This window comes from Epinephelus lanceolatus, chromosome 3 (assembly GCF_041903045.1).
Source record: "Epinephelus lanceolatus isolate andai-2023 chromosome 3, ASM4190304v1, whole genome shotgun sequence".
Taxonomy (NCBI): Eukaryota; Metazoa; Chordata; class Actinopteri; order Perciformes; family Serranidae; genus Epinephelus; species Epinephelus lanceolatus.
The window spans coordinates 27,964,933-27,979,739 of NC_135736.1; the positions used below are offsets into that span (position 1 = coordinate 27,964,933).

Below are 14,807 nucleotides of genomic sequence, written 5' to 3' on the forward strand. Positions count from 1 at the left end.
TAATGCACCATAATTTATACAATATATGATAAATGTAGTTGTGATCCAGCAGGCTGTGAGGTAATATAGCCTGCTGGCTAGAGGAGGAATTCAGGTGACGTTAAGTGACAAAGTCTGCGTAGGGATGCAGTCGGGTTGGTGGTCTGGTCAAACAACCACTGGCCTTTGAACCAGGAGACCTGTTACTAAAGAGTGAGTCATTTTTACATTACAATAAGCACATAACATGGTGTCACATTATATTAGTACATAACGCTGCAACGCCCAACCATGGTTCTTTTCCTAAACCTGACCGAAACCGTTCAGACGCCAATACGTAAGATATCATACAAACCATTGCTTAGCCATGTCTCGAAGAAGCAGCCTTTGACTATGTATTTTATATTTAACTAAGGGATAGAAGTTCTAAGATTGTTATCAGCTGTATGAGTGATGTCAACAAAACCTGAGCAGTAACAAAATATCATCAACAAACATACTAATAAGCATCCTCAAACAACAGGACAAGGAAAAGGAAATCACCTCAGTATGATAGGAGTATGTATACAGTATCTTAAAGCTATGAGATTAAATCCATTCAGAGCATGAAAAGTATCCATGCATTGAACAGGTTATGTTATTCAAACCCTCTAAAAATGTTATTTGTACTTTTAAGTTATAATTAGATCCTCCTGTATAATACTTTTTAAACATATAAACCAAGAACATAAGATCTTCAAGATACTTCTTATGTATAAACTCTGTATTGGAGCACTTTTTACAAAATGTCCGCTGTTCGATGTGAAAGACCCGATTGACGTTGTTACCCTGTTTTTACATGCATATAGTTAATCAGCCTACACATGCTCTTATCGAGCCTTTCCCCCCAATCACACCTATACTCTTTCCACACAATAGTCCTCTGATTAAGGAGGTGATATCATATCTCTTTACCCACCATGCCACTGCCTTATCACCCTCATTTAGCAAGCAGATATGTTTCTCTATTATTTTATCCATTATTTGTTATTTAGACCAGGACTCTGACCTCCACTCCAGACTCCCCAACACAAAGTAACAGGAGACCTCTTAAGAGACAATGGTCCACTTCGACACTGTGATGCACAAAAGCAGTGGCTGAGAAATGTAGGTAGAGATTATGGATAATTGTATGTGGTTGCAATCACTTTAAGAGCATTTTAACAATCTAGTACCATGTAACATTTGCCATATAAACAAAGAAAAGAAATTAGAAAGCATTGACCCTTGATTGGCTAAAATTGTCCATTTACTGTATGAGGGGTCACTTTAACTGCAGTAAGTATGATGGAAACAATATGTTCTGCACAAGCTTTGAAATCTACCTCAATGCTAGCATCATGCTTCAATAAAAGAGCAGGGATTTTTTTTTCATTATTTTAGGAGTTTGTTTTAACATTTTTAAGAACTGATGGTAGATTTTATTTCATTTAAATAAAGGAGTTATCAGCCATCCTCATTTACAAAGGAGCTGATCTTATTTCTGGGACTTTTGCACACAGCAGCTTTTGAATAAACATGTTTATTCATCATTGGCCTCTGTTTAAATCCTTTTATAATTAAGAATGGTTTCAAGCACTAAATGCCAAAAGTGAAAATGATGCTCCATTTTGAATAACCTAAAATCATATGCATGCCTGTGCTGCTGCCTCTGCTGCTGCCCATGGTACTGTAATCTTCCTTCGCTTATAGTAATCTGGAATGTACTCCCTTTGTAAGGAAGCCTCCTGTCTATCTTCCCTATGCCATAAGCATAACTTACTTACAACCACCTGCAGAGCCTGTTGGCAGCGTCGCCCAGCATGTGGCGCCTCTCTGCCTAGAGGTTGTTTCCAGCTGCAGGTTTGTTTAGAACCAGACCGAGGCGAGAGATGAGGAAAATGTCTTGTATGTGATCTACCATTTGTTTTACAACGGGTTCAGTTGTTTTTAACCGGGCTGGAATGTCATTTGCAAATGTTTGCTGCGTGTATGCTTCGTGAGCTGATAGCATACTGTGCTCGGGTGTGTATTTAAAGAATCACATGAATTATAATAACAAAAACATATTTTCTCATTTGCCTCTAGTGGTATCAACTGAGATAAATTTAGTTTAGTGTGCCAGGTTTTAATACACCATCTCCCCTGAGATTTCTACATCTCTCCTTACACAGTGGAGGTGAATGGAATTTCTTTGTGATGCTTACTGTAGCCGACCGATACTGGATATTTGAGGCCGATACTAATAATGATATTTAAGGAGCGTAAAATTGGATAACATTTTCTGTTTTTTTACAGATGATAAATTTTACAGCGCTGTCTGGTAGCCCACTATGTAATGGTAAAGCTTGGGGTGTTGGTAGCGTGATAGATAGTGCCAGCGCCCCATATACAGAGGTGATGCCTCGCTGCAGCGGTCGCGAGTTCAACTGGCTTGCAACCATTTACTGCATGTCATCCCCCCACTCTCTCTTTCTCTCCCCTTTTCACTCTGTCCTATCCATTAAAGGCGAAAAAGCCCCAAAATTAATCTTTAGTAATGGTGAAGCTTTTCCTGAATTACCTCACACCCAGTTTGGCATGCTGCTCTGTAATTTCTTATTACTACGCTCCCCACAAGGTAACACCAAGCTAAGCACAGCAGGGAGTGAGGTGCGATGACACTAACGACCCCCTGTAGGGAAAGGTAGACTCAGAGCCTACAGGTGTGTGTTGGGGTGGAGGTTGGGTTTTTGAAATGGTAAGAACCGCAGCAGCAGCAGCAGTAGCAAGTAACAGCATAGCTTTCAGGTGAGCATTGTGGCAGCAGGCATGCAGCAAAAGCTTGAGCAGAGCACTGACGGCTTAAAGGTCCAGTGTATAGGATTTAGGTGCATCTATTCGCAGGAGTTGTATATAATGATCATAACTATGTTTTTCGTTATTTATGATCACCTGAAAATAAGAATCATTGTGTTTTCATTACCTTATCTATATCGAGAGTGGGTCGTCTCCCACGGGGTCCACTATGATGTTCTCCAGTAACACAGAATGGACAAACCAAGCACTGGCTCCAGATAGGGCCGTTCATCTTTTCCACTGTAGTTCTCCTACATGCTTGGCACATGGGAGAAGTTTTAGTTTTGCAACCTCACCGCTAGATACCACTAAATTTGTAAGTTTTTAACAGTGTTGTTGAGAGGAGGAGACCTTTGTGGATATTTCAGCACCCAAGTAATAACCTTAAAACAAGCTGAGTTAACGTTAGGGCAGCTCAGCTAGCAGCCTGTCCTGTAGTTCTTTGGCCACAGAAGAGTGTCAGAGAGACCCTGATTTTTAATGTGAAACTGCTTTATTCCAAGTTTATGCCTGTAAGAATTATGGGGTTTGTTTGGAGGTGGAGGAGAAAAAGACTTCCGCAAATTGTTTAGATCCCGGTAAAAAAAACACCTATAGGATGAATACTGAAGGAATCTTAACCTAAAAATAAAACAGCTACGGTGGTTCTTTAGCAATGAAGACAACAACTCCCATGATCCTATGCTACTTCACAACGTTACAAACTGCATCTTTAGTTATTGTTTTGATTGAGAGACCCCTAGGAGCAGAAAATGACACATTGTGTATTGAAGCCTCCCAAATCTGTGAATTCCATGTAATTTTATTTCACCTATCATGCTCTCAGATATTTCCTTGTTGTGAGATTATATTGACTTGGAAGTCATTCTTTTTCTGAGTGAAACAAGGTATAGCACTCTAAGGTTTGATATAGGTTTGATTAACAAAACAGACGTCCCTACCATGAATGCTTGTGATACAGTAGCACAAACGACACGTGAAAATTGCCACGAACCATTTGGAAATGCACTGGCAAATAACCATGCACTGTGAAGTCTATAATTTAGACTAATCTGTGAAAATTTCAAGGAAAGGAAACACCCCTCATTAAATTGTCAATTACAGTATGGAAGGTGGAGTGTAATGGCTTCCACAGTTTGAACAGCCATGTCAATATTACCCACTTAGAAGTCACATCCCTAGGGCTTGCCCCATCCTGCCCCCCCGGTCCTCAGCTGGCTACTACTATTACTACTATATATTGTAAGATGCAGTGAGAAGACTGTGCCATGTGAGTGTAACGGCCTGAACTTGCTTGCAGGTGACATCCTCCTGCCAGAATAAATGTTGGCATTGCGTGTTTCTGCAAACCACTGATACGTCTCATTTTATTGCATAAGTTATTATGCAGTGGATTCTAGTGGACACAACGCTGTGGTTAATGTGTGGTTAGGTTAAGGCGTGTCGGTGAAGATTCTCAGTAATGCAGGTATGGTAATCATAAGCAAGACCAATTGCCTACATTATAACGCTTATGATTAGGTTAAGGTACAAAAACTTCTCAGTTCGGTTAGGAAAAGATCATGTTTTAGCTGATAACACCTGCTTTTTGTGGCACAGTCCTGGTTGGAAACACAGCTGCAGGCCGTAAAAAAAAGCACCTGAAAAATCCCTAGAAAAAAAAACAACCTGTTTTGTTGTTTGTTGGTCCCTAACAGTGGTCTAACGCTTGGCAGGTGTCTCGCCTCTCGTTCTGCCTCAGCTCATACACGACATCACTTTAGAAATGTTGATATGATACGTATGAAATGTACGAATGTAGTGTATCCTTGTTTTGAAGAAACCTATAATGCCAACATTTTCTAATGGCGACTGGGCTACACTTCATTGGCCAATATATTATTCTAGCTCTAGTGCAAACATTGCTTTAAAAATTACACCACAACATGTCTTTTCAGAAACAGTGTGTCTGCATGATTCACAAGCAGTGTTTGTGAGAACTACATTCTAACAAAGAAATGGTCCCTGTGTAAACTGTTGAAAGCGTGGCTGGCTCGATACCACTAGAGATATATGAGAAAATATGTTTTTGTTTTGTTTGTTTTGTAATTTGGCTGAAACCCCTTTTAAAATATTGTGGGTTTGATCATACATATGATAGAAATGACCTTGACTCACTCTCTCTATCGCTTTCTCTCTGGCATCATTTCTATCGCACTCCGCTGTGCATTGAAGTACTTCAAAGTAATCTAAAAATAACTTACTTACCTGGAGGAAACCAAGGAACAGTCTGGAGAGGCTATCAGCGCCTAACGCTTTGTTGTAGTAGTTGAACTATAACAAAGAAATAACTACTACATTATGCATTCAAGCAATTATGCCTGGTCTCAACAATAAGTCGAACCAACGAGCATTTATACATGCAGCCTTTCATTTTAAGACATACAGTATACAAAATGTATGAGCTGTAATCACTGAAAAGTGGGCCCGTTATCATGAAAGCAATGCATATGACCATGTATTTGTCATCCTGAAGACTATGTTGAACCTCCTTCAACCTCTAATTTCTATAATATCACTGCAATTTACTTTTCAATGGATGCTGGAGGGCTGGTTTCTGAATGATATCTGTCCATCTGATGTCGCCTTTCACATGCAAATAATGACCCAACGAAAGAGGCTGTATGTAATAGTAGGAAATCAGCACCCTCACCCCGACACGCACACACACACACACAAACAAAGACACACATGCACACACTTGTGCACAGCTGCTGTTATTTCCTAAAGAAGGAGCACGGATGATTTTGGCCCGAGGCTGCAGGCAAAACTAGATGAAAGACAGGCAGTGAATCACTCCAGTGACACCAGTAAAGACCAGATGGGTTTATTTTATACCTAATGGTAAAAGAATGGTGGAAGCAATGGAGGAATTTGATAGGGCAGAGTGGATAAGTGGGCACCAGCTACTCGCCTGAGGTTCAGAAATGTGTTTATCTGGCTCAGCATAGGGCGCTGCAGGACGTTACTGTGTGTGTGTGTGTGTGTGTGTGTGTGTGTGTATATCTGGTTCATTATGTGCAAGCTTGTGTCTGTGCTTTACCAGGAGTGTTAAGCGTTTTCTATACCTTACCAAAAAACCTCAGTAAAGAGTTTGGGAAGAATGGATATGACCCATTTAAAAAAAAGCTAAGCGGCGTAATGTACACTGATGATTTGTTTTATATCCATTAAAGCTACAGTTGAAAATAATGTCATGTCATATTTGCTCAAACTGTCACTGTATTCTGGAATCATGCCCGTCCTCCTATTCCTCCTGCCGCTAATGGTATGATGGCATCACTGCAGCGCACCAAAAACAACCAAAGCCAAAAAGTCTCTAATGCAGCTGTCAATCACTGCTCGTGAACTGCAGTAAAACTGTCAGACTAGGCAGCGCTGATCAAATTGGAGTCAGTATTCTGTTACTGCATTGCATATTTCTCACCTTAAAGGTTGCCAGAAACATATTTTGGTGCGCTGTTTTGCTGTAAAATGACAAAGTCTTTCTCCAGCCGGTAGCCGACAGTTTCCAACATGGCTACCAGGTCACAAACTTTTTCATTCTACAGCTAAACAGTGCACTAAAATGTGTTCCTGAAAACATTTTTTTTTTTTTTTTTTATAAAAGTGACCAACTTGAGCTTTAAAACCACAAAGTTCCTCATGGATCTGTGTTTATCTGCAGGGTGCAGGACCTGAAGGACCTGGGGGAGCTTTCTCCTCACTGGGACAACTTAAGGAAAGAGGTGATGACACGATACGGAGGAATCATCAGCTCCTACCAGGAGACTCTGGCTGAACTGGACAAGATTACTGGTATGACTGCACCTGCTGCTAAGGTTTACCTTTGTACACACAGGCATTCATACACACATGTTCAAAGGTGTTTTATTCAAAATCGTACGAACACTCTTGAATAAGGTCCAACATGTTTGGAGTGATTTTGTAAGAAGTAGTCTCTTACTGTGATGTTTGGCCCCTAAATATAGAGACATTGTGGGACTAATTAAAGGATTGAGGTGTGTAATGTATGTAATCTGGCCCGACCTGTCCCACTGTTGACTCTGTTATAACCTGATTATAGATCAAAACACTGCAGTGGCCCCTAACCTGTCAGGTTAACTCCAAAAAAACAGGACAAGTTTGAGTTGAAAGATGGATTCTTTGTGTCAGTAGAAAGCTTAGTGAAAGGTTGTTTCATTTTATGTACTTGCTGTCAAAGAGTTTCCATAGCAACGCAGGTTTCATCAGGGGCAATTGAAATGTGTGTGCCCCTGTGCCCTTCTGTTTTGTTAAAGTAAACATTTGCAGTGCACATAAACTGATACAGATGTCTGCCGCGTGCAAACAAAAACACAAGTCTTGCATCTCATTTACAATTAGTCTGTGTACTACTTGGTATGCAGATAATTTTTGCACACTTTTTTGCAAATGTTTTACATAATAAAATTAATCCACGCAGTTAGCTCCTAATGTGAGCACAGAAAGTAATTAGGCTGTTTCTCATTTGCTTCTGACACTGATCAGGGAAACATTGGACATGTGATCGTGCCCCAGAATGCCAGTGTGGTGTTTGAAATGTACTCAGAAAAATGTGGGTGATTTATTTGCTGTTCAAAAGAAGGATAAAAATACATACTACATTTGAACATGCATGCTGTACTGTATGTGCAGTGGTCATTGACCATAAACATGCATTCAAAGACAAATTTTATTGTACAAAACAACAGATGTTCCCACATTATCTGTCTCTGTCATCAACTCACTCAGTCACTACAAATGGAAATCTTAACACAACAAAACCAAACAGACATTATGAAGCTCATAGACTGATCAGTCCCTCTGGATGTGTTTCTTTCCCTCTCCATAATCTCCTCCTATGCATATTTTAGTTTCCTATGGATATAGGGACATTATGGCTACTGATTAATTTAACTCTGTTTTACTCTCATCCCTAATAATGAGATATTTGTCTCTGCTGCTTTTGCTTTGCTCAGAGATGATGGTGGCTAAGCCTCTGCACTACTTGCCTGAGCTATGAGGGAGGGAGATGAGGGCGAGAGGAATAGATAATGTGGTGTTGGTCATTATAGTTTCTGACAAGTCCCCTGTGTGGCACAGATGCTGCAATACACGAAGGAGCCCCTGCCCAACTCACCACTCTAATCCAGCTCTGCATTTACTTAACAGGATGACAGACGTTGCTAAACAAGTTGGGTGGGCAAGCTGCTGCAGATTAATTATTGATAAGTAATATCATTAAAAAAGGCGGAGAGAAGAGGCACAAAGAGACAGTGTGGAGGTGGTTTGAATGTGAAGACCGGTGGGTGAGCAAATATGGGGGAGAGGAGGAATGACAACATCATTACTCAAACTAAACAAATGGTGACAAAAGTATTGAGTGACGTCCATCACAAGAGAAGTTAATGTAAAATAATCAATGATCATCATTGTTCTCCTAACCTTTATGTATACACCAGGGGTGTAAATCACTAGTTTCATCACAATATGATATTATATTGATTCTTTGGACACTGATACAATATTTGCTGATATAACTAAATCTGCCAGGATTCAAATTTAGTTAAATCCAGGGGCCTGGAATAGATATGAGATGATATCATGACCACCATGGGCATGATGTCGTAGTATGCACTGTTAACACAGTTAGTTACAAAAGAAGCTGCCATTCCTTTCATTTTTGCATTTGGCCATTGAAGATAAAAACAACACATAAATGATAACTGTAAATAACTGTAACTGGTTAAGTGCAGTAATGTGTACTTAAATTTGACTCCCTTAAAACATGGCTTAACAACAAAGACATTTAACAAAAGTATAAAATTCAACGAAAACATTTGTTATTGTGCTAGTCACCCATTATCAGCTTAAGCACTATTACATAGCATAAATTAGCCTAGCGGCTAGCAGACTTTTTCTCTACTTATAGCTTGATAAATTCTGTATAATATTAACGGTTTTACTCACTCTCCACTTGTTTAAGTCGCTGCATCTCCTGACAAAAGCGCACAGTTGAATTTCAGCCTGCATGCAAGTTTTTTCAGCCGAATATTGGTGAAACAGAGCAGCTAATGTTGCTGTAGTGCAACGTTAGCGGAGTGAGATGCATAGCCAGGTTTGTCCTGAGTATTTTACCTCGTAACAGTATTGTTTGCATATAGTATGTGCTTTGTCTGTTGATTCATCTTTTATCCAAAATGCAAAATATTTCCACTCTGTTGATTTATTCCCAAAGGGGAAGTAAATATCCTCGTGGTCTTTTTCTTGCCTGGCGCTTGTACTATGTCTTGTATTGTCATCCAGGCCTCTCTGTGGTTTGTTGTGCTTGTTAGTGCATGTGTGTAGCCCACTGATTAGCTTATTGCCGCCACTTTGGGCTGTGCTCATAGGGCAGTTACTGCGGATATTGGAAGGGCAACATTGCAGAAGCTTAGCGACCCTCAGGTTCTACCCCTGGTTATGGAGTTACCACCATTAGCCACTAGCAACTGCTTCGGCCACCTTCATGTTGAAAATGTCCAGACATCTCGTACGCTGTATGTGTCACATAATGCCCGTTTCCACTGAAGAAGTTCCTGGTAGTATTTGGGATGTGACGTAATCGTTGCGCGACCATTTTGACCAGGGTGACGTAGGGACGCCGTTAGCCAATAGCGGTGTCTGTAATAACTCACTAAATAGCCCGTGAAAAAAATATTTTTTCCAGCAGATGTCTTAGTTACAACATGATTGAGCTAACTGGAGTAGTTTCATGTCGTATCCAACAACGGGAGGCTTTTAACAGATGACGTCCTGATGTTAGCTTTGCTGCTGCTGTTAGCTGATGCTTTCTAGACATCGTGATTTCCCAAAACTGAATAAATACCACACATAGCAACACAAAACTGCTTTGCTAGCTCAATCATGTTGTAACTAAGATATCCGCTGGAAAGAATATTTTTTTTCACGGGCCATTTAGTGAGTGTTTTTTTACATGGCGGCGAAAGCTATATGAACGAGCTAACCCTCGTCTGCTGAGTTTTAAAAATGCCGGCTATTTTGTTGCTTTCTGTTGACGTCACATCCCTCCTTGAGTATGTCCAATCAGCACCAAGTAAACCCCAAGCCCCAGCCAGGAGTCTTTCGGGGCCGTTCTGAGTACCTACCCCGAGGCAGGGACTTGTTTAGCCCCTGTAAAAGTTCCGGAACTCTGTCCTTCGGGGGTGGTTCCTGCGGTGGAGACACGCACCAACGACCCCGGCCCCGTAAAATTACCCCGAAGTTCCTGCGGTGGAAACGGGCCTATAGAGCACCTTTAAAAATAATGATGTGGATCAATGTTTTCACTTTGCATTGATGATATTGGATTATTGATCATTAAATGAATCAATATGATGTTACTGTAATGTTTTCCATCATGTCAGAACTAAATGTTGTCAGTCAGCCTTTTAAGCTTGTACACACAAATTTCTATCATATTTTGTGCCAGTGCTTTGGTCTTAAAAACAATACAAAATTGATGGGAGGATGCCAACTATAAACTCTCTCACAGTATGGAGTTTCTACATTTTTAATTATGTTTTCAAAATAGTTTGGTTGTGCAGGTTTGTACTTGGCTTTGAGGGTTTCTGTCCTTAACTAAATATTCATGCGATTATATTAGAGACTGACTCCAGTGTGCACATAATTTAAGGTCAGTCTTGAGTCAGGGGGATTTTCAAGTGCAAAAGAAGAATGGGATGTCTGTGCACATTGCATGGGTCAGATGCAGGTTCTTGTTATTTTTCAGCTTTTTTTGTACTTGGAACAAAAATAAAAACAAAGTTGAAGAAACTGCAGGTAGAAGAAGTGGAGAAACAGTCTGCTGGGAGGTTGAGGCAGAGTCCCCATGTTCAGGTTCAGCACACTCACTGATTCCATTTTATCAATTTTTAATGATGAGCTGACCTCAGCAAACACTTCAGATACTCTAATAACTGTATCCTATTCATAAATTAATCATCCCGACTTTCATTGTTTACCAGCCAGCGAATTAAAGGCACAGACGTAATCCCGTTAGCGTGGTGTTTGTTGAGCAACCAGTACTGCTGGCACTTCTCTGCACATGAAACTGTCAGTCACTCTTATGGGATAACTTCAGTTTAAGGCCCAGAGCTACGTATTGTAGATTAAGGCTTATACCTTACTTTCTCTCTTTGGTATCTGTATTAGAACAGTAGTCTCTGCAGTCTGTTTGCCTGCAGGTAAAGATGTTCAGCTGTGGAGTGCACAGACTTTTTCTGTTATGCAGGTTACTACAGACAACATGAGAAATAGTAATGATAAAGAAAAGCCCCTAAAATAATAACAAATGCTAAAAGGCATGAATTGGATCAAAGTTGTTTTTTTAAAAAATGTATCGTTAGACATGACTCACTCGTTCAGTTCACACTTATCTCAGGATGATTCCACTGCTTGCACACCAGGTGTCCACTCCTCCTTTATGTCTACAACATATCTAAGTGTGGATTGATTAGAAATGCCTGCTGTGCTCTCAGCGCCACAGGACCATGAAGATGAAACCCTTAACATGCTACAGACCTACACTGATCTGACAGACCTCACTTACAAGACGGTGTTGCAGTCGTTTGTGATCTAATTTTTTTCTTCTTCTCAGTTTGTCCTCCAGGCAGCCAAGCGGCATTTCTAAAAGCATAGGATATAGGTTGCTCATCTTCTGAAGGATTCAAAGCCGCTCAGAAAAGTGTCTAAAAGCAAAGAAATGACAGGAAAGATTTAAAGAAGAGATAGTGACCAGATGTTGGTCAGTATTACTGGCACCGGCCCTTCTGTCACATAGCCAGCCCACCTGGGCAAACAGATGGGGATCTGATATGGCTAATTCATCTAACCTACAACGGTCACCAGCTCGATTAGCGTGGTCCCCAGAGCTCTGCAGCAGACAGTGAGAGCCCACTGAGCAGGGATGACAGCTTAGCCATTTACTTGGATGTTAGCCTTTGGAAACACCTCCTCCTAGCACAGAAATGTGATGATGTACACTGAAAAGACCAGTTAGATTCTCTCTGGGTGAAGACATTTGCACAAACAGTATATAGGTCAAGAGTTTTTATTAGCTGCACTGGCGGCTATGGATGGCAATGTTGGTCTGTCGACTAAAATACCTCAACTACTACTGGATGTATTTTATAAGTTTGTGCATTAACGGCATCCATAGCATTCATGGTCCCTAGAGGATGGCTTATGTGTTCTCCATGAGATAGCTGCCAGAAGAAAATGTTGGCATTGTGCATTTCTGCAAACCATGAATACATTACATGTGTACATACCACATGTATCATATCAACGTTTCTAAAGTGACATAGTATATGAGCTGACTTTGCCATCTGGTGACGGAGGGGATGGTGAATGACATGTCAAGGCATGACGCCTGCCAGGCTGCAGACCACTGTTCAAGACTAACAAACAACAAACTTGTTGTGTTTTAGTGACCCCTCGCTGTTTTTCCAGCGGGGATAGGGCCATGAAAAGCAGCTGTTTTTTACATTGCTGTGTTTCCTGTTCGGCTTGTGCCCCCAAAACTGGGTATTTCAAGCCAAAACGTGATCTTTCCCTCATTACAATCAAGTGGTTTAGTGCCTAAACATAACCACATGAACTACAGCATCACTGAAATGTAAAGAAACGTTAGGTTTCGATGTATCCAGTGCATAATAATTTACAAATGTTACGTATTGTATATGTAGTTGGCAGAAATGTACAATGGCAATATTTATTCTAGCAATTGGGTTGCATGAGATTGAAATATCCATGTTTTTTGAGATTTTGATTATTTCAAGGATTGCTGTGAAGGTAGCTACAGATATTAAAGGTCCCTAGAGGATTGACTTTAGTGCCATTGTCTGGTCAATATTTTAGTTCACTTAGTACTTTGGTTTGTGGTTCAGTACCAGAACACTTGTGGCACTCCCGTTAGTCTCAGCTGTACTTTGTGTTTAGTCAGTGGTAACAGGCAAATGTTAGCATGTAGAAAATGGTGAACCTAGTTAATATAACCTGCGAACATCAGCACATTAGCATGCTGATATTAGCCTTTAGCTCAAAACACATCTGTGCTGAAAACTAATCTGGTCTAACTACTGCCAAAATGTGCCGTTTGGGCAGGATCCCAGGCGTCACTATTATGACCATCCAACACCGCACTTTGACCTAGAAGACCGGTGTTCAGGCCAACAAAAAACAACATCAGTTGCGGTATTTGTGCCACTCAAAGCCATGTGTTTTATAGCAACATCTGTGATCTTTACAGAGCAGGAACCAAAGTACTTTAGTTGCCTAAACCAAATCGAAGATCTCTTTGGTATGTTGCCTTGAGTGACTTAGTCAACCACAAGTTTTCCTAGCTGTATCCAAGTGGTTTTGTTGCTTAAACCTAACCACCAACATATTTTTACTGCGGACCTCTTCTCATTGCACACCCCTTTTGCGTCAAGATACGATGCAAAAGGCTGCCCCCAGCATAATTTTAGTAACACCCACGGCTTCTGCCCAAGCATCAAAATGCGACGACTGGGGATGAGATCACTTTGCATAGAGCCTCATAAATCTGTTAGTGTGGCTGTAGTGTCGCAAAAACTCACACAAACGCCAAACAAACTGCACCTCCAGCCTGGTGTGTCTGCTTGATAAATACAGAACACATATGAATGCATCACACCACATCTGAAAAAGAGGCCCAACAGCCTCAGCAAATCTGTCTCCTAGTGTTCTAGACTGCACATTTCTACATATGAGGCTACTGCTTTGGTCTTCACTATATTAAGTCAACAGATAGTATATTCAGTGGCGGAAATGGCATCTGTTTACATTTGCACTTTGATAAGTAGCAGCAAATCTGTTATCACCTTTGGAAGAAGACATGATTGATTTTCAGTGCTTGAAAGTAATAAGTCACATCACTGTCAGCTCCAGCTGAGTCATAAGTGTTATCCATTTCTGAGGTAACACATTTCAGCTTGAGTGGGTCAGCAGTTTCAGCATCATATACAGTAATGGAGGTGCAGTGGATTTGTTTTCACGTTTGGCCAACCTGCCAAATGATGTTAAAAACCTGTGGCAGGTAACAGATTTTCTCATCTAGATTCTGTGTAAACATAAACCTTTGTAGCACTGAAGCTTTGATTGCTGCATACAGGTCTGATGCCTCGAGAGTAATTAATGAACAGGATGGAAAACTGTGTACTGCTTAGTTTAGTTCTTCTCAACACAAAGTAGAGTTAGGGCCCATGTCAGGCAGAAGAGCAGAGTGTGGATACTATTTCTTTTTTGTCATTATGCTGCGATTAACAAACCTGATGAGCTACAGTATGAGGCACACTCGGCTTCACTTTAATATTTGGAAACAGTCGCAGAATGTCAGCCTTTTAGATGAGAAAATAATCATTGTTGACAAGACCACAGACCAGTCAGTGAGTTGGAGAAATTTCAGTAATTAATGAAATCTCTTCCTCATTCTCATTTTGCTGTCGTAATTGCACGAGGATACTGATTTGAGATATACAGAACCATAAGGCTCCACAAATACAACTTTGCATATAGCCTCTGTATAGAATCTATCCGCTACCTGATGTAACTCTCCGTATGAAAGTTCATAGTCTGTCTTGGTAGATCTTCCCTGGGGTGAAATAATAACTTTCAGTGTAAATGGATGTATGTTTTGATGTGTTTCCCACATCAGCAGACTGTCTGAAAAAGGACGAGAAAAACTGTGTGGATATCATGATAAGCCATGATCTTTGTGGGCGGGCAGAGAGACAGCAGGGGATCTTTGCCAACGAAAAAAATTAAACTTCCTTAACAGTCAATTCAAGGATCAGTAGTCACACCACCGGCAACGCTGGTGTGTCGAATTATCTGTGTGATCACAGCACAGCTAACTACATATCACACAT

The 14,807-nt window shown here is 40.6% G+C and overlaps 1 protein-coding gene across 5 annotated transcripts in view; it reads left to right on the top strand.

The window, feature by feature from the left end:
- inpp4b (inositol polyphosphate-4-phosphatase type II B) overlaps positions 1–14,807 on the top strand; it is a 205,751-nt gene that overhangs the window by 127,310 nt on the left and 63,634 nt on the right. For all 5 annotated transcript variants that reach the window (XM_033624596.2, XM_033624594.2, XM_078166207.1 and 2 more), the window contains one exon: positions 6,542–6,672. In XM_033624596.2, coding sequence (XP_033480487.1) covers positions 6,542–6,672 — 131 coding nt within the window. The remainder of the gene's footprint in view (positions 1–6,541; positions 6,673–14,807) is intronic.